At 37.8% G+C, this 20,207-nt stretch overlaps 2 protein-coding genes across 2 annotated transcripts; one reads left to right on the top strand and one right to left on the bottom strand.

Annotated features, from left to right (window-relative positions):
* The first annotated feature begins 8,847 nt into the window (after positions 1-8,847).
* On the top strand, positions 8,848-11,206 carry LOC109208524 (protein POLLENLESS 3-LIKE 2). The gene is made up of 4 exons (XM_019371649.1): positions 8,848-9,204; positions 9,500-9,712; positions 9,806-9,961; positions 10,058-11,206. Exons 1-4 carry the CDS (start codon positions 9,037-9,039, stop codon positions 10,928-10,930), a joined length of 1,410 nt encoding a protein of 469 aa, XP_019227194.1. The 5' UTR covers positions 8,848-9,036; the 3' UTR covers positions 10,931-11,206.
* A 108-nt stretch (positions 11,207-11,314) lies between these two features.
* Positions 11,315-14,560, bottom strand: LOC109208525 (L-ascorbate peroxidase 3, peroxisomal-like). The gene is made up of 8 exons (XM_019371650.1): positions 14,209-14,560; positions 13,759-13,808; positions 13,408-13,473; positions 13,256-13,304; positions 12,679-12,764; positions 12,527-12,591; positions 12,325-12,427; positions 11,315-11,749 (listed from the first exon to the last, which is right to left on the bottom strand). The coding sequence occupies exons 1-8, from the start codon at positions 14,441-14,443 to the stop codon at positions 11,510-11,512; spliced, it is 894 nt and encodes a 297-aa protein (XP_019227195.1). The 5' UTR covers positions 14,444-14,560; the 3' UTR covers positions 11,315-11,509.
* Positions 14,561-20,207: the final 5,647 nt, after the last annotated feature.

Here is a 20,207-nt window from a genome sequence, read left to right as displayed (position 1 = left end):
TTTTTTCTTTTCAAATTAAAACAAAAAATCTAAATTAACTCTAAAAACTAAATTAACCTACCCAACTATATTTAGCTCTAATTAATAACCAACACAAATTAATTAAATACCAATTTAAATGAAAACTGAACAAAATTCAAAGCTAAAGTTAAACAAAGCAAATAAATCAATTTTTTGTGATTTTTGTATTTTTGTAAAACCCTAATTACTAATTAATCTAAAATATATAAAATTAAATCCTAAATGCAAATGCAATGCGTAATTTTTGTATTTTTATGAATTTATGTTAAATTAAAAATGCAAATAAACACGAAAATTATGCAATTAATTCCTACAAATTAAAACAATAAAAAAAAATCCTAAATCTGAGAAATCTGTAGGAGTAATTCGTGCGAGGCAAAAATCACATGCTCACACCACTCGGCATATACAATATCACTCTCTCAAACTGAACAAAACACTCCCAAAATCCGGAATCTCATGAATCACAAGCTAAAGAAATACATAGTGTTCTAACTCCAGAAGTATAAACAAAAGTAAATGCAAGAGGTCTATGACTAAAGGGAGAATGGAGAGGGACTTCTAGGTCTGTGGACACAGCAGATATACCTCGAAGTCTCTAAAATAGCCTCGTCTCACTGATAGTATGGCTGAGCAGACGAACCTAGATCTGCACACGAAAAACATGTGCAGGAAAGGGCATGAGTACACCACAGCGGTACCTAGTATGTGCCAAGCCTAACCGCGATCGAGTAGTGACGAGGAAGGTCAGGGCCCTACTGGTTATATATATACAAGATAAAACAGTATGAAATGTGACAATATAATTAAAGATGCTAACAGTCAATAAAGATGAAATCACAGGAAGGCAGAGATAGCAACAGGGGATCTCCCAAGATAACGTCTCGTAGTCCCAAACGTAAATGTGCAGAGGATCTCCCGGGATACCATCCCCTAGTCCAAATCATAAATGTGAAGGGGGATCTCCCGGGATACCGCCACGTAGTCCCAAATATAAAAGTGCAGGGGGTTCTCTCGGAATACCGATATGTAATCCCAAAGTAAACATGCAGGGGGATCTCCCGGGACATTGTCTCGTAGTCCCAAAGTAAATACGTAACCAAAACAATATGCACAACAGTCTTAGCCAGGAAGTATAGAGTTCTATTCAATTTAGCATCAAAGAAATAGGTAATTCCTACCCTAAGCATGCTGCACGTTATCCAAGTTGACAGTTTAGACAGATAAGACAGTTAGGGCAAGTAGACATGCTTTCCAAAGCTAAGCATGAGACAATATAAACTAGTATTCTCAAATAAAGGAAAAACAAAGATATTTACTTAACGAAAACGGGATTTTTCAACAATAAGCACATGTACGCACTCGTCACCTCAATCCGAAATCACGCTCTTGCCACGAGTATCCAACTCCGAGTGGCCCAAATCTAATCAAATTAATTTCATAATGTAAATATAACTACAAACAACGAGTTTAGCTAAAGGAACCGAAGCTAAGGCAAGAAAATAGAAAAACGCCCAAAAATCCTCCCCGGGCCCACATCTCGGAATCAGGTAAAAATTACGGATTATGAACACTCATTCACTCACGAGTTCACTCGTACAAAAATCATCCCAATCAGACGTCAAATTCTTACTCAACACTCAGATTTTCCATTGGGGAACTTTTTCCCCCATTTCCAAACTTCTAATCTCAAATTTCTTAATTAGATGATAAAACTAACAATCGATTAATGTATTAGAACCAAATTAGAGTTAGAATTAAATACCCAAAAGATCTCCTTCAAAATCTCTCAAGAAATCGCCTTCCACTGAGCTCCAATTTGATTTTAGAAGTTATGAACTCAAACCCTCGATTTCATTCTTTTCTGCCCAGCGATTTTCGCTTCTGCGAGGGGATAACTGCACCTGCGTTCCCACTTCAGCGGCCCATACTCCGCACCTACGGAATTTTATTAAGTCACCAAATTTCGCAGATGCGTCTCAAGGACAACCGCTTCTGCGGCGCCGCACCTGCAGTCCAAGTTCCGCAGGTGCGAAACCAAAAAGTTCAGCACTTCAGAAAAATTGCCTAAGTCCAATTCAATTTCCGTTAAGCATCCGAAGCTCACCCGAGGCCCCCAGGACCGCAACCAAACATACCAACCAATCTTAAAACATCATACAAACTTAGTCAAACCCTCAAATCACATCAAACAATGGTAAAACCACGAATCACCCTCTAATCCAAGCCTAATGAACTTGAAATCTCAAGAATTCTACATTTTTTTACACTGATGCCGAAACCAACCAAACCATGTCTGATTGACCCCAAATTTTGCACACAAGTCACATTCAACACTATAGAACTATCCCAACTTTCAGAATCGGATTCCGACCCCGATATCAAAATTTCACTATCGATACGGAAACTTCAAAAATTCAACTTTCGACATTTCAAGCTTAAATAAGCTGCGGACCTCCAAAACACAATCCGAACACGCCCTAAGACCGAAATCACCCAACGGTGCTAACAGAATCGACGAAATTCCATTCTGGAGCCGTCTTCACATTGTTCCGACTACGGTCCAAATTCTAAAGCTTAAGCTCTCATTTAGGGACTAAGTGTCCCAAAACACTTTGAAACTCAAAACAAATCTTCCGGTAAATCACAATAGCAGAAATAAACAAGGGGAAAGCAGTTAATAGGGTATTGGGACGTTAATTCTCAAAACGACCGACCGGGTCATTACATCCTCCCCCTCTTAAAACATTCGTCTTCCTCGAACGAGCATAGAGACATACCTGAAGTGGTTAAAAGATGAGGGTAACGAGTGCGCATATCCTGTTCGGTATCCCAAGTCTGCTCCTAGACCGGCTGACTACGCCACTAAAACTTTACTGATGCAATACTCTTTGACCTCAGCTTTCGAACCTGCCTGTCCAATATAGCCACTGGCTCCTCAACATAAGATAGATCCTTGTCCAACTGGACTGAACTGAAATCGAACACGTGCGACGGATCACCGTGATATCTCCGGAGCATCGAAATATGAAATACTGGATTAACTCCTGCCAAGCTGGGAGGTAAGGCAAGTTCATAAGCAACCTCTCCAACACGTCGCAATACTTCACAGGGACCAATAAACCTCGAACTCAATTTCCCCTTCTTCCTAAATCTCAAAACGCCCTTCATAGGAAAAACCCGAAGCAAGACCCGCTCTCCAACCATAAATAAAACATCGCGAACCTTCCGATCCGCTTAACTTTTCTGTCTGGACTGGGCTATGCGGAGTCTATCCTGAATCACCTTAACCTTCTCCAAAAGCGTCCTGAACTAAGTCGGTGCCCAATAATCTAGCCTCACCCGGCTTGAACCAACCTGTCGGGGATCTACACCGCCTACCATACAAAGCCTCATACAGTTCCATCTGAATGCTGGACTGATAACTGTTGTTGTAGGCGAACTCCGCCAGTGGCAAGAACTGATCCCAAGAACCTCCAAACTCCATCACACACGCACAGAGCATATCCTCAATAATCTAAATAGTGCGCTCGGACTACCCGTCCGTCTGGGGGTGAAATATTATGCTCAACTCCATCCGAGTTCCAAACTCATGCTGTATGGCCCTCTAGAACCGTGATGTGAACTGAGTACCTCTATCTGAAATGATGGAAACTAGAATACCATGCAGACGAACAATCTCCCGGATATAAATCTCAGACAACCGCTCTGAAGAATAGGTGGTACACAGAGGAATAAAGCGTGCGAACTTGGTTAGCCGATCCACAATCACCCAAATAGCATCGAACTTTCTCAAAGTCCGTGGGAGTCCAACTACGAAATCCATGGTTATCCGCTTCCACTTCCACTCCGGAATCTCTATCTGCTGAAGCAAGCCCCCCGGTCGCTGATGCTCATACTTTACTTGCTGACAATTGAGGCATCGAGCTACAAACCCAACTATATCTTTCTTCATCCTTCTCCACCAATAGTGCTACCTCAAATCTTGGTACATCTTCGCGGCACCCGGATGGATGGAATACCGTGAACAGTGGGCCTCCTCTAGAATCAACTCCCGAAGCCCATCAACATTGGGTACACATATCGACCTTGCATCCTCAATACCTCGTCATCACCAATTGTAACATCTCTGGCATGCCATGCAGAAACTTGTCCTTGAGGACAAGCAAATGAGGTTCATCATACTGACGCTCTTTGATATGATCAAACAAGAAAGACCGAGAAACCACACAAGCTAGGACCCGACTGGGCTCCGAAATATCCAATCTCACAAATTGACTAGCTAAGGCCTGAACATCCATCGCCATGGGCCTTTCTGCTTCTGGTAGATAAGCCAAACTCCCCAAACTCTCCGCCTGGCGACTCGAAGCATCGGCCAACACATTGGCCTTGCCCGGATGATACAAGATAGTGATATCATAGTCCTTCAGCAGCGCTAACCACCTCCTCTGACGCAAATTAAGGTCCTTCTGCTTGAACAGATGCTGCAAATTCCGGTGATCAGTGTAGATCTCATAGGGAACACCGTACAAATAATCACGCAAGATCTTCAAGGCGTGAACAATAGCAGCTAACTCGAGATCATGGACAGGATAATTCTTCTCATGCACCTTCAGCTTTCTGGACACGTAGGCAATCACCCTACCTTCCTGCATCAACACCGCTCCAAGGCCAATCCTCGAGGCATCACAATAGACAGTATAAGACCTCGAACTTGTAGGCAATATCAAGGCTGGGGTTGTAGTCAAAGCTGTCTTGAGCTTCTGAAAGCTCTCCTTACACTCCTCCGTCCACCTGAACGGAGCACCCTTCTAGGTCAGCCTGGTCATAGGTGCTACAATAGATGAAAACCCCTCAACAAATCGATGGTAATAACCCGCCAATCCAAGAAAATTACGGATCTCTGTAGCTGAGGATGGTCTGGTCCAACTCTGCACTGCTTCCACTTTCTTCCGATCCACCTTGATCCCTTCACTCGATACTACGTGACCCAACAATGCCACAGAATCCAACCGGAACTCACATTTTGAGAACTTTGCATACAATTTCTTTTCTCTCAAGGTCTGAAGCGCTGTCCTCAGGTACTGCTCATGATCTTCCCGACTCCGGGAGTATACCAGAATGTCATCAATAAAGACAATAACAAACGAGTCAAGATATGGCCGGAACACACTGTGCATCAAATGCATAAATGTTGGTGGGGCATTGGTCAGCCCAAATGACATAACAAGGAACTCGTAATGACAATACCGAGTCCTGAAAGTAGTCTTCGAGATATGTGGCTCCCGAATCTTTAACTGATGATAACCTAAACGTAAGTCAATCTTAGAAAACACTTGAGCACCCTGTAACTGATCAAACAGGTCATCAATATGAGGCAAAAGATATTGGTTCTTCACTGTAACTTTGTTCAACTGGCGGTAATCAATGCACATACGCATAGAACTATCATTTTTCTTCACAAACAAGACAGGAGCACCCCAGGGTGACACACTAGGTCGAATAAAGCCCTTATCAAGCAATTCTTGTAACTGATCCTTCAACTCCTTCAAGTCACATTCAACACTACAGAACTATCCCAACTTTCAGAATCGGATTCCGACCCCGATATCAAAATTTCACTATCGATCCGGAAACTTCAAAAATTCAACTTTTGGAATTTCAAACTTAAATAAGCTACGGACCTCCAAAACACAATTCGAACACGCCCTAAGCCCAAAATCACCCAACGGTGCTAACGGAATCGATGAAATTCCATTCTGGAGCCGTCTTCACACTGTTCCGACTACGGTCCAAATTCTAAAGCTTAAGCTCTCATTTAGGGACTAAGTGTCCCAAAACACTCCGAAACTCAAAATCAATTTTCCTGAAAAATCGCAATAGCAGAAATAAACACAGGGAAAGCAGTTAATGGGGGATCGGGGCGTTCATTCTCAAAACGACCGACTGGATCGTTACAGGTAGTCAAGGGGAGACTAAAGTGTGTTGACTACTCAAATCCCTCTATGTGGACAATGGAATTTAAAGCTCACCTCAGCTCTCACAAAGTCTGGTTTCAACCAAAGCAAATTAGATTATTCAATATTCACTAAGGGAACTGGGAGTGCCATAGTGATTATATTGGTTTATGTTGATGATCTTTTGATCACAGGAAATGATAAGGTTTTGATTCAAGAAGCCAAAGACATATTGAATCACAATTTCAAGATGAAAGATTTGGGAGAGCTAAAAAAATTTCTTGGTATTGAGTTTGCAAGATCACACAGAGGAATCCTTATGAACCAGAGGAAATATGCCTTAGAGCTTATGTCAGAATGTGACCTAGGGGGAGCTAAATCAAGCACTTCTTCTTTGGATCAGAACATGAAACTTACTAGTGTGGAATATGACAAGCTTTTTGCTATGCAAGAACATGATACAGAACTTGAAGACAAAAGAGTGTATTAGAGACTTGTTAGGAGACTCTTGTATTTGGCAATCACAAGGCCGGATATTTTATTTGCAGTCCAAGTCCTCAGTCAGTTTATGAATGCACCAAAACAGTCCCATTATGATGTAGCATTGGGGGTAGTGAGATATATCAAGAATTGTTCAGAACAAGGTTTGTTGATGAGTAGCAGACAAAATAGGAATGTAACTGCATTTTGTGATGCAGACTGGGCATATTACTCACTAACTAGGAAGTAAGTTACAGGTTTCTGCATAAAACTTGGAGACTCCATGATCTCTTAGAAATCAAAGAAATAGAGCACAGTTTCAAGAAGCACAACAGAGGCTGAGTACATAAGCATGGCCACCACTGTGGCTGAGTTAACTTAGATACATGGGCTGCTGGAGGAATTAGGAATGCAAGTTAATTTACCTGTGGAGTTGTACTGTGATAATAAAGCAGTCATACATATTGCTTCAAATCCATTGTATCACGAGCGCACAAAGCACATAAAGATTAACTGCCACTTTATCAGAAAAAAGCTATAACAGGGTATGATTAAAACAACATATGTTCCCGTAAGGATCAAATTGCAGATATACTAACCAAGGTACTTGGAAAACATCTACATAGTGAGATGGTTTGCAAGTTGGGTTTGATTAACGTTTTTTCATCACCCAATTTGAGGGGGAGTGTTGAAAAGAGCAATAGTAGCAATACTTGTACATAGGATGTGGGAGTTGTTCATGTCACTTAGAGTTAGCTAGATTTAGGTGTATAGTTAGTTGAGTGGTTAAGCTAATTAATTGTATTGAGTGAGTAGGCAGTATAAATAAGGATAGAGATTCACGTGTATAATTAGGTTTTTATTTTCTAATATTAGAAGAGAGTATTCTTCTCTTTTTTCTCTCTCTTCGTGTGCATCGTTCCTCTTCGATCAATTCAGCTCATATATTTGTATTGGGAAAAAACTGAATTTATATAAGATGACGTGTCATGACACGTGGACCGGTCAAATAGTCAAAGCGTGGTAATCAGTTAGAAGGCACGAAAAACAACATATGCGGGAGAGAAGATACTTAAAGGCACGAGCTATTATTCAAATGAAATGAGACTCGTACCTGTTCGAGTCATTTAAAGCTCGAAGATCGGAAGGAATTGAAGAAATGAATCTGATAGCGTAAAGGAGTCCAAATTCAGCATTAAATGCCAAATACGTTGAGAGAATTTGTATTTAATAGGAATGATTGAGTAACGTTTCTTTTAATGTCATTTATTGCTCATAATTGCCTCATTAAGACAAAGGCATTACACTTTCTCCTAGAATTAACTATAAAAGGGGAAGGTCTCAACATCTGTAGCACACGAAATATCATTGAGATTATACTGAAATATATACTTATTCATTGCTTTATTGTTGTTCTCAAAGTCTCTCATTTCTTGATTATCAGTAACCCGATCTCTCTCTTAATTTCTAGCTTTAACCAAATATTCAATTTTTTGGTTAAACAATATTCCCTTTCAATAAAAATTTTACGACATAATGAGTAAACTTTAGTGAAATGTACTAGTCGACAAAACTGTCATTAGTTCTTTCTCCATCGCCGTTTATTACCTCATCGGCATAGTTTTCAGAGAAAAAAATGCTTCAATTACAGTGAATAATGTAACGAATTACGTCTTGGACTTTAGCTCTGTCAGATGGAAGCTCACTGTGTTTAAAATGAGTATTGACTTTAGACGGAAGCTCTTTTAATGGACTTAAGCTCTTTTAGATGGTGGGATACTGGGATTTATGTCGGTGCTCCCAGCGTTAAGCCAAGGAATTTTACATCTTCATGTCATGTTTAATTTTTTTAGCAGGTAATCTATTTTGTTTTTAAGATCATAAATTCCACATTTTAAAGTGGTTTACCTATAATTTTATTTCAATTTTACCTGTTAAATATTTTGAGTGACGCGTAAAAGTTATTTATATTGTCAATGCATATAACTTAAACTCTTCGCAAAACTAAAATTTTATAAATACATAAAATATGGGATGTGCCCAATCTAATTTTATAAAGGACATGTATTACTTACTCATTTATTACCAAGCACGGAAACTTTCCCAAACAGTGAAATCCCATTCATCTTGGAAACAAAATTACCATTCACCATCTTCACTAATTAAGTGTAGAATTAAAGCCAGGGGGCAAAACGAAACTGGAAATACTTGGAGGACGAATAAACATAAACGGAAAGTTAGGGGGGAACAAAGACGGGAATAGCGCATCGCGCATCTTCGTAAAAAAAAAAAAAAAAAAAAGAAAATGAGAAACACAACGGCTAGTAAGTAAAACGGTAACCTCCTCAACGGTCGAATAATTCGAAAGTATTCTCCCTAAATTAGACCCAACTCGTAACTTTGTCACTCCGTCTCTCTCCCCTCTTTTCTATTTTTGTTCTATTCTCCTCTTTATACCTCTCAACTCTCCCTCCATTGCTGCTCACATTCCACATATTCTTGCCAATTTTCTGTTCACATTTCATATATTCTTGGCAACATAGCAAGTGCGAATTCAAGACTAATCTAATAGTAGAAAATGTTGCAAGATATGTGGAATGCTCCCCCAGGTTTCAGACCCACGAAATCGGCTCCATCTTCTCCGGCTAAACCCCTTGGAGTCTCAAGAACTCGCTCTGAATCCTTTCACGTTGCCCACAAAGTCCCCATTGGAGACAGCCCTTATGTCCGAGCCAAAAATGTTCAAGTAAGCTTCTTTCTTGCGCTACCCCATATATTCTTTTTGAGTCTTAACCTATCAGAAAATTGCTCATTTGGATGTAGTCGGTAAGATATGGGTTCATCCGAACCTAGTCACTTTGGCTCGTAACTTCACTAAGTACAGATTATTGAAGTGGAAACCATAAAGTTCAAATTCTGGATCTACCTTTATTTAGATGCATCTTTCGTTACCTTTAAAGGGAAAAGTCCGTTCATTTTATAAGTTGTATTGTTCTGATTGGTTGGTTCTACTATGAATCGATGTGATGTTTTACTTTCAGTTGGTAGAAAAGGATCCAGAAAGGGCAATTCCATTGTTTTGGGCAGCTATAAATGCAGGAGATAGAGTGGATAGTGCTCTCAAAGATATGGCTATTGTAATGAAGCAACAAAATCGGGCTGAAGAAGCCGTTGAAGCTATTAAATCTTTGAGAAGTAGGTGTTCAGATCAAGCACAAGAAGCTCTTGACAACATTCTGTTGGACCTATACAAGGTCTGCTTTCATTTTCAATGTGCAAAAACCTTTCAATTTTTCCTTCTGAATTCTGCCTAACAATAACAATATGCAATGTTGTGATATCTTCAGAGATGTGGGAGATTGGATGACCAAATAAAGCTGCTGAGGCACAAGTTGTTTTTGATACAACAAGGTTTGGCCTTTAATGGGAAGCGGACCAAGACAGCGAGATCCCAGGGGAAGAAGTTTCAGGTTTCTGTGGAGCAAGAAGCAACTAGATTACTGGTAAACAACACAATTCTGAGACATTTTAAATTCTTAGTCTTTTGGTCTTACACAATAGTATAAGATAAAAATCAAGTCTTTTTATATATCTTCCAGGGGAATTTAGGGTGGGCGCTGATGCAGCAAAATAACTACATTGAAGCAGAAGATGCTTATAGGAGAGCACTAGTAATTGCACCAGACAATAACAAGATGTGCAATTTGGGCATTTGTTTGATGAAACAAGGGAGAGTTGGCGAAGCGAAAGAGACACTTCGGAGAGTTAAACCAGCAGTGATAGATGGCCCTAGAGGTGTAGATTCCCATCTCAAGGCCTACGAAAGAGCACAACAAATGCTCCGTGATCTCGAGTCTGAAATGATGAATAAAGGTGGTGATAGAATTGAACAAAGCAAGCTATTTGATGCATTCTTGGGCTCTTCTGCTATCTGGCAGCCTCAGCCTTGCAAGGAACATAATAGCAGCACTTTGAGTAGCAATGCCAAGTCAATCCAACCTCAAGATGAATTTGCTAATGAGAACATCAATTCTACTAACATCATTACAAACCAGACAGCTTCTTCACTGCAAAAGAGTATGTTGAAGCCATATATGAACCTCAATATCGACGCTCCTCCATTTTATTCATCCAAGATTATGAAGGAGCCGGCGAGTACCCTGTTTCCAGAAGGTCTTAAAAGAACAAGATCTGGAAATGCAGCTAACTTTATGAGAAAAGAGTCTCAGGGAACATTCAGAGAACCGGAGAATAAGATGAGAGAGCAGTCAATTTCACCAGAGAAAACAGCGGATAGATGGGCAGGGTTGCTGCCTGATAGCAAGGATTTTGAAGAGGCTATAATTGCTGCTGCTCTGGGCTCAAGTGAAGAAACATTCAAGCCTAAAGATAGTGGAATCCCTCCAAGGAAATTTGACAAAAGATTGAGGGTTTTTCAAGACATTACCTTGTCTATGAGTCCACGAGCCTGACTAACATTATTGATTTTTAACTATGATTAGTAATCTAATTGCATTTTTAAATTAAGTAAGATCATTGATTTTAATCTTTTAACAATCATTGGAGACAAACTTGTTCTCCTTTACTCATACTTCCTCAAGGAGGTTGTATGCAGTGCAGTATGTTGGTACCCTAATGTCTTTAGGCAGGGTATAGTTATTGTTTTGGTGCCTTTGGAATTCAGACATCTTTTATTTTTGCCTATATGGCAACTAATCTTCAATAAAAAAGTTATTTCTTCTTTCTCATGTAATTGGCTTAGTTTCTGTTCTCTTTTCAGACCAAGTTTGTCACTCTCCAAGTGGTATGCAAAATGTCATGCAATCTATGAACAATTCTTGCTCAATCAGGAATAATTGAACAGCGGAATTCTGAATATTACCAACAACACATTTTTATTTAACATGTTTGAGTAGATGAAACATGGAGATTATACACCAAGATTTATTATTGAATAATGAAACATGGAACTATTCAGCTTCCATTGTCTCTTTTATTGTTGATCAGTTTCGGTTTCCAATTTATTACTTCTTTTGAGTTCACCACCAATGTTACTGGAACTGCTGTGGCGAATGCTTACTAGCTCTCCTTCTGTGGATTAGATAGAAGAAACTAAATATTACAACAGCGGCTGCAACAGCAACTCCAACAGCCCTTTGTGCCACCGGGGTGTTCTTCACTGCTAACGTGCCTTTTTCCAATGCGGAGCTGAAAAATGATGAATGTGGTAATCCAAGCTCAGAGAGCTTCTTGTGTGACTCTTTGTAGTCACTGAAGAAAGCCTTTTGGTCCTGTCACATAATTAAGTTTTAAGTAACAGAACAAGCATCAATTATTACAGAAAAAGCTTTGAGTAAGACTGTTTAGCTAGAGAAAAGTTAAACAATTATGCAGCTCTTTTGGCCACAGTAGATGCATACTGTTAAATTAGAAGAAAGTTCTAAAACAGCATTGTTGCTTTCTCGTGATACAAGCAATTCCATTCATTTGCTCACTCATTAACTGAGAGCCTGGACCGGTCATACCTCCCTAAGTTACAACATATTCCAGTGGCATTCCCATAATATGGGTTTTATGCTTATCAAACCACCAAAAGGATATAATGGTCTAGTGCACAAAATTTCCCTTAGCAATCAATGTTGAGACGTGCTGGACTTATCATTCATGTGAGCTATAGCAGCTCTGATACAAGACCAAAAGTTGCAGGGTCATGAAAAGATAAAATCTCCAGTTATTTAGCTGGTCTTGCTGGTTTTATGGTGTTACTTTCCTTCTTGAATGACGCAAATTGTATGATGACATTTTCTGGTGTGTTGCAATAATTGAACTATGACAATCCACATGGTATGAGCTATATGAATAATACCTTCGCATAAAGTTGCACATAGCCGCGGAATTTTGTATCTTCAAGTAGAGCTTTATCAGTGGGAAGTGATTGCAAGAGACCTGAATCCTGCTTGAGGAGCTCCCTAAGAGATCATTGTATCATTTGGGCAAGTAAAAATGAGAATTTTTCTTTTTAATCAATGGCAAAATATAAAGGAAGTCAGAATGTATAGTAATCATACACAAAGTATGAGTTGTCAAATTTAGGGCGCTCAACTCCAGAGCTCTTTGAATCAGCTCTTGCAGCCTGCAGCAACACACAAAAAAAGGAAAATTAAGACAAACTGCACATATGTCTGAGAAATATCAGTATCTTGATGCAGATCCATATTACCAGTTTTAGGCCTGCAGATAATGCTACTATATCCTTGTCTTGAGAAACTTTGATGCTATGAAAGATGTCCCTTAATTCTTTTGGACCTAAAAAAGCGTCCAAAAGAGGAACACAGTAAGCGATATAAGACGTGCGGAGGAATACAACACTGAGCACTAGAGCACTCAGAAATTTATGCCAAATAATATAATTTCTCCAGGATTACTGATAACAGTTTTGGCAATATTCACAATATTAGCAATCCAATCCAGTTCACGGTCACTGTTTATTATATTCAAGAGCTTCACCAGTTGGAATATGCTTTTTTTTTTTCCTTTCTCAAAGGTTCTCCTAAGAAATAAATGGAGTTGCAAGTCAAACACGCTTAGAAGACTATGCAATTAGTGCAAATTAATCACAAAGAAAGTAAGAAACTAAAGAATGTCATTCATGTCCAAGATTATCAACAAGTAACCGTATAGATGCAGAACGAAGCTAAGAGAAATAAATGGAATGATAAAGCTTCATTTATGCACTGAATCAAATCTTTTAAGTGAAATGAATGATCAGCAAAGTCAACACTTTTCAGCTGAACAACCTTGTTTGCCATCAGGCAGGCACCCTTCATTTGGTGAAATTGATGAATCCTGGTATAAAGTTGGAAGTTAGTAATGAAGATAAGTAAGTTCATTTACATGGGTTTATAATAAATAAAGGAAGTAATTAATTTTCCATCCTTCCTTTGCATACCTTTCTACCAGGGATGAATTCGATTATTGGACCATCAAGTTCTTTAACAGCGACAACCCCAGCAAGCTGCACTCGCAAATAAAAAGGTATTCCACTAATTATCACAAAAATTAAGCAGCCCCTTCTCCGAAATAGAAGGGCAGTCTAGTGCACAAAGTTTCCTGTGCTCACACTGGGTTCGGGGAAGAGGGATGTAATGTTGGCAGCCTATCCTGATGCAAGCATCAATGGCTGATCCTACGGCTCGAGCCTGTGACCTATAGATCACACGGAGACAACTTGATTGTTGCTCTAAGACTACCTCCCTTCTCCAAAATGGACTATAAATAATCAACATAACAAGTATCTCACCTGATAGAGGTCAGGATAAGTTATTGTGGGATGATTGACCTTGATATATTCTGCACTCCAGATAAAATATATATAAGGCATTAATTAATTAGAAGTTAGTATTAGCAAAAGAACCACCCGGTTTATCTTTGGACAAAATTAGAAAGAAAAAAGGAATTGACTGCTTCTTGAAAAAAGTAAGATGACTAATTAAATTCTTCAACGTATAAACTTTTTGTTTTTTCGGAAAAAAAACAAAAACTTGCTAATCAATCCTAAGGGGAATTCTCGAATAGAATCGAATGATCAACTTTTCATCTTCAAATGAAAACTCCGGAAAGGTAAGCATAACGAAAAAGTGTTCATGTACTTGAAACTGAAATCAATTAAGCAACAACCATTGCACTAAAAATTGATTTTATCAATGAGAATACTATAAATTTGGTATTAAAGGCTAAAAATGAAGCTCACCAATTGCTGTTCTGAGATCATTATTGGCAGCTTGAGTCTTTATTTTAGCATCAGTAGTAGACGTACTATCATGACCATGAGAATTGGCGGCAGAAGAAATTGAGAATTGGCAAGCGTACGCTAAACGAAGCAGATCACGAGCACTGTACTTGTTGCTGGCTATAAGATTTTGAAGCTCTATTCGTGCTTCCTCTATCTCCTTCCTATACTCCGCATCTACTACTGGTACTGCCATTGATTTATATATAATACTCGGTACTGAAACTTTATATTTCTATATGCCAATAGAGGTCGATCGTCGACTTTTCTTCTAACTTTGATGAATGAATAATTTAATGTTATGAAACGAGGATTATATATAGAGAGAGCAATAGGGAGGGGAATTTTATAAGCATGAAGTGAAGAAGCAACGAATATGGAACAACAAAAGAAACGAATTGGTTATTTTGCTTCTTCTAATGACAACTGAACGTGAATAACATGGAGGGGGCAAATCCGGAAATAAATCGTGCTACGTGTGGTGTGGGTCTTTTATTGGAAAAAGTAAGAATAACCTCTTCGATTGGGCACGAAAGTTAAAGAAAAAATATTGCATTTTTACCTTTCTATACACTTTTGAAACTTTATTACCCCTACTAAGTTTCAATTTAATTACATAAGCATATACAATTTACCAATTATATAAATTTTAGGAATTAAATGAGAATCAATTAACTCCTATAATCTCGCTAACATACATAGCCCACTCCCTCTCCCCCCCCCCCCCTCCCTCCCCACGTTTCTCTGTCCGTACCCCTCACGATTCTGATACTCTCTCCCTCCGTTAACGCTCTCTTCCATTTTTGTTCAAAAATCTTTTATAATCTCTCTCAAACTTTCTGATTTCTATCTCAAAAACCTACGAAATCAGTAACAGCTTAAAATTCTCCTTCCCTTATGATGAAGAAGAAAGGATTTTTAAAGAAAAGTCCTAAAAAAGCTAATGTTGGTGATATTCCTACTTTTGATTTAGATGTTTTCTCACAGGTTCACCCAAAAAAATAGTGAAATCGACATATGCAAAACCAGAGACAAAGTCCAAGCTTTCCCCTCGTGAAGTTAGGGCAGAAATGCGAACAAAACTCAAGCATGACAGGGATGCTGGTAAAGTTTCGACATCTGCTAAATCAGTAAAGCGGAAGGGCAAAGAAATTGCTCGTGATGATGATTTCGTCGAAGAAGAAGTTATCCCGAAACCTGCAAAAGAAAAAATCAAAGTTTCTCCTACTGTCAAACCTTCAAAAAGGAAGAAGGTTCAAAAATCTCCTAAAAATATACCCCAACAGTCACTAGAGAAGTTAAAATTTTAGTATTTACAATTTTTGCTCTTTTTTTAGTTTAAAAACCTGTTTTCATTTCATGACTATACCTATTTTTTATTTTTTTGTATTTGTAGAAATTTTGTCTACATTGTGTATATTTGTTGTTGGTTATCAACTTTCATTTCCTGAAAATAGTAGATTTGTCGTATATTATTACGAATTAAATGAGAATCAATTAACTTCTATAATCTCGCTAACGTACATAACCCCCTCCACCCCCACGTTTCTCTGTCCATACCCCTCACGATTCTGATACTCTCTCCCTCCGTTAACGCTCTCTTCCATTTTTGTTCAAAAATCTTTTATAATCTCTCTCAAACTTTCTGATTTCTATCTCAAAAACCTACGAAATCAGTAACAGCTTAAAATTCTCCTTCCCTTATGATGAAGAAGAAAGGATTTTCAAAGAAAAGTCCTAAAAAAGCTAATGTTGGTGATATTCCTACTTTTGATTTAGATGTTTTCTCACAGGTTCACCCAAAAAAATAGTGAAATCGACATATGCAAAACCAGAGACAAAGTCCAAGCTTTCCGCTCGTGAAGTTAGGGCAGAAATGCGAACAAAACTCAAGCATGACAGGGATGCTGGTAAAGTTTCGACATCTGCTAAATCAGTAAAGCGGAAGGGCAAAGAAATTGCTCGTGATGATGATTTCGTCGAAGAAGAAGTTATCCCGAAACCTGCAAAAGAAAAAATCAAAGTTTCTCCTACTGTCAAACCTTCAAAAAGGAAGAAGGTTCAAAAATCTCCTAAAAATATACCCCAACAGTCACTAGAGAAGTTAAAATTTTAGTATTTACAATTTTTGCTCTTTTTTTAGTTTAAAAACCTGTTTTCATTTCATGACTATACCTATTTTTTATTTTTTTGTATTTGTAGAAATTTTGTCTACATTGTGTATATTTGTTGTTGGTTATCAACTTTCATTTCCTGAAAATAGTAGATTTGTCGTATATTATTACGAATTAAATGAGAATCAATTAACTTCTATAATCTCGCTAACGTACATAACCCCCTCCACCCCCACGTTTCTCTGTCCATACCCCTCACGATTCTGATACTCTCTCCCTCCGTTAACGCTCTCTTCCATTTTTGTTCAAAAATCTTTTATAATCTCTCTCAAACTTTCTGATTTCTATCTCAAAAACCTACGAAATCAGTAACAGCTTAAAATTCTCCTTCCCTTATGATGAAGAAGAAAGGATTTTCAAAGAAAAGTCCTAAAAAAGCTAATGTTGGTGATATTCCTACTTTTGATTTAGATGTTTTCTCACAGGTTCACCCAAAAAAATAGTGAAATCGACATATGCAAAACCAGAGACAAAGTCCAAGCTTTCCCCTCGTGAAGTTAGGACAGAACTGCGAACAAAACTCAAGCATGACAGGGATGCTGGTAAAGTTTCGACATCTGCTAAATCAGTAAAGCGGAAGGGCAAAGAAATTGCTCGTGATGATGATTTCGTCGAAGAAGAAGTTATCTCGAAACCTGCAAAAGAAAAAATCAAAGTTTCTCCTACTGTCAAACCTTCAAAAAGGAAGAAGGTTCAAAAATCTCCTAAAAATATACCCCAACAGTCACTAGAGAAGTTAAAATTTTAGTATTTACAATTTTTGCTCTTTTTTTAGTTTAAAAACCTGTTTTCATTTCATGACTATACCTATTTTTTATTTTTTTGTATTTGTAGAAATTTTGTCTACATTGTGTATATTTTTTGTTAGTTATCAACTTTCATTTCCTAAAAATAGTAGATTTGTCGTATATTATTACGAATTAAATGAGAATCAATTAACTTCTATAATCTCGCTAACGTACATAACCCCCTCCACCCCCACGTTTCTCTGTCCATACCCCTCACGATTCTGATACTCTCTCCCTCCGTTAACACTCTCTTTCATTTTTGTTCAAAAATCTTTTATAGTCTCTCTCAAACATTCTGATTTCTCTCTCAAATACAAACGAAATCAGTAGCAGCTTAAAATTTCCTTCCCTTATGATGAAGAAGAAAGGATTTCCAAAGAATAGTCCTGAAAAAGCTAATGTTTGTGATATTCCTACTTTTGATTTAGTTGTTTTCTCACAGGATTCACCCAAAAATATAGTGAAATCGACAGATGCAAAACCAGAGACAAAGTCCAAGCTTTCCCCTCATGAAGTTAGGGCAGAAGCGCGAACAAAATTCAAGCATGACAGGGATGCTGGTAAAGTTTCGACATCTGCTAAATCAGTAAAGCGGAAGGGCAAAGAAATTGCTCGTGATGATGATTTCGTCGAAGAAGAAGTTATCCCGAAACCTGCAAAAGAAAAAATTAAAGTTTCTCCTACTGTCAAACCTTCAAAAAGGAAGAAGGTTCAAAAATCTCTTAAAAACATACGCCAACAGTCACTAGAGAAGGTAAAATTTTAGTATTTATAATTTTTGCTCTTTTTTTAGTTTAAAAAACCTGTTTTCATTCTCATGACTATACCTATTTTTTATTTTTCTGTATTTGTAGAAATTTTATCTACATTGTGTATATTTGTTGTTAGTTATCAACTTTTTTACATTTTCCTAAAAATAGTAGATTTGCCGTATATTATTCGAAATAATTTTGTTAGGGAATGTACTGCATGATTTAGTAGGTTTTATTGGTTATTATTTGCTCTATTTGTGATGTTAGTTTCATTTTCTGTAAATAAATTGTATATATTATGTCTAGCGGTTAGTTCTACTTTCTTGCTCTAATTACATAAATTCGTCTATTGTATTTGTAGCTTCAATATAGTTCAGTTGTTATATATGTTTGCTAATTTTGTAACTTATTTGTATGCAACGTATTAATGTCTTTCTGGCTGTAGCTAAAGTGTAGTAGAATTGTTATTATTTTAGTTTTTGGTCTTTAAATATTTTATTAACTTATTATTTCTTTTGGTGTAGAATAGAATATTTTTTGTACCATATGATTTTGATTATGGCATCACTAGGTTCCAGACATTATCTGACCCTACTTTTCCTGTCCAAATCAAGGTGTTATTTTCTAAAAATGGGTTAAAGTTGTTTGAGAAGACATGTTTTGGGCACTTTTTTTGCATGCCCAAAATATGTATCCAAAATCAGGCAATTCACCTTCTCATGAAGTATGAATTGAACGTATCCGGTTCTCTTTTTTTTACAGCAGAGATAAAGAGTGAGAGGCTGAACTTGGGTTGAGAGAGTTTGCCTGTATCACTGGCCTTAGATGTTTTACAGAAGTAACAGACTTTGGTTACACAACTAAGTATGACGGTAAAAAAATGAGGAGCTATTTTTCGAACAAGGAAAAAGTTGAGAAGTCGTACTTGAAACAAATTGTAGCCAGCCGTAATTGGGTGAATGAGGATGCAGTCAAGTTGTGTATTCTCTATCTGATAGAATTCTTCCTCTGTCCTTCAGAGAAAGATAATGGTTTGATAGACTACTTTAGGTTCTATTTGGTGGACTCGGCGCAGTATGCGAATTTCGCATGGGGTATCAAAGCTTATACACAAAATAAAGAGGGCTTTTGTATCTATACCCGATTTTGGGGTCACAATTGAACTTATACCCACTTTGCAAAAAAGGCTTGCAAGCACACCCACTTTACGATCAACTTCAGACTTATGGGTCTGAAGTTATAAAAAAAACCTGAAGTGAAAAAATTGCACTTTTAATGCATAAGGCAAATAGGTCTGAAGTGCAACCAATGGTTTCATGCACTTAAGGCTAATAAGTTTGAAGTGAAAATTGCACTTTAGATGCACTTAAGGCCAATAAGTTTGAAGTGAAAAATTGCACTTCAGATGCACTTAAGGCCAAAAAGTCTGAAGTGAAAATTTGCACTTCAGATGCACTTAAGGCCAAAAGGTCTGAAGTGCAACAAACGTTTACATTCACTTAAGGCTAATAAGTCTGAAGTGAAAATTGCCCGGAAACAAAAATTTGTTCTTCGAATTATAACAATCCAATATACGATTTAATACCTAAATCTACTCCAAATGAGCTCAATTTGAAACATAGCCTCCAAATATCATCAGGAACAAATCTCAATCATCAATTTGTCAGAACAACAATAAATTTAATGAACAGATTTTGCAATTAAGAGAAAAAAAACATAAGCAATAGTAAAAAAATAAAACGTCATAACAGCTCACCATTGTAAAACATCATAAACTACATTAAAATATATTCACAACCACCATATAAAATCATTGTCACCCGAAGAAGAAGAAGAAGAAAACGAAGGAGGAGAAGGAGCAGGAGAAANAGAAGAAGAAGAAGAAGAAGAAGAAGGAAGAGGAGAAGAAAATGAAGGAGGAGGAGGAGGAGGAGGAGAAAGATGCCTGAGTTGATTAAAAAGTGGGTACAGGTTAAAAAAAAAAAAAAATGGGTATAGGTTAAATGGGGGAGACCAAATAGGGCGCCCCGTGCATTTTTACAAAATAAAGGGGGCTTTTGCATCTATACCCGGTTTTAGGGTCACAATTGAACCTATACCCACTTTGCAAAAAAATTTACAAGCGTACCCACTTTACGATCATCTTTAGACTTATGGGTCTGAAGTTATTAAAAAAAAAAGCCTGAAGTAGGAAAAATTGACATTTACAAATGCACTTAAGGCAAATAGGTCTAAAGTAGCAACCC

This window comes from Nicotiana attenuata, unplaced genomic scaffold (genome assembly GCF_001879085.1).
Source record: "Nicotiana attenuata strain UT unplaced genomic scaffold, NIATTr2, whole genome shotgun sequence".
In the NCBI taxonomy this organism is placed as follows: domain Eukaryota; kingdom Viridiplantae; phylum Streptophyta; class Magnoliopsida; order Solanales; family Solanaceae; genus Nicotiana; species Nicotiana attenuata.
Note: the sequence above shows the minus strand (reverse complement) of the source record. Positions and strands in the feature narration are given on the sequence as shown.

Coding starts and splice junctions, on each gene's coding strand:
- LOC109208524 (XM_019371649.1), top strand. CDS start 9,037: ATGTTGCAAGATATGTGGAATGCTCCCCCAGGTTTCAGACCCACGAAA. Junction 9,205..9,499: donor TCCGAGCCAAAAATGTTCAA/GTAAGCTTCTTT, acceptor TTTTACTTTCAG/TTGGTAGAAAAGGATCCAGA. Junction 9,962..10,057: donor AAGAAGCAACTAGATTACTG/GTAAACAACACA, acceptor TATATCTTCCAG/GGGAATTTAGGGTGGGCGCT.
- LOC109208525 (XM_019371650.1), bottom strand. CDS start 14,443: ATGGCAGTACCAGTAGTAGATGCGGAGTATAGGAAGGAGATAGAGGAA. Junction 13,474..13,758: donor CTTATCCTGACCTCTATCAG/GTGAGATACTTG, acceptor TTGCGAGTGCAG/CTTGCTGGGGTTGTCGCTGT. Junction 13,305..13,407: donor AATTCATCCCTGGTAGAAAG/GTATGCAAAGGA, acceptor ACTTTATACCAG/GATTCATCAATTTCACCAAA.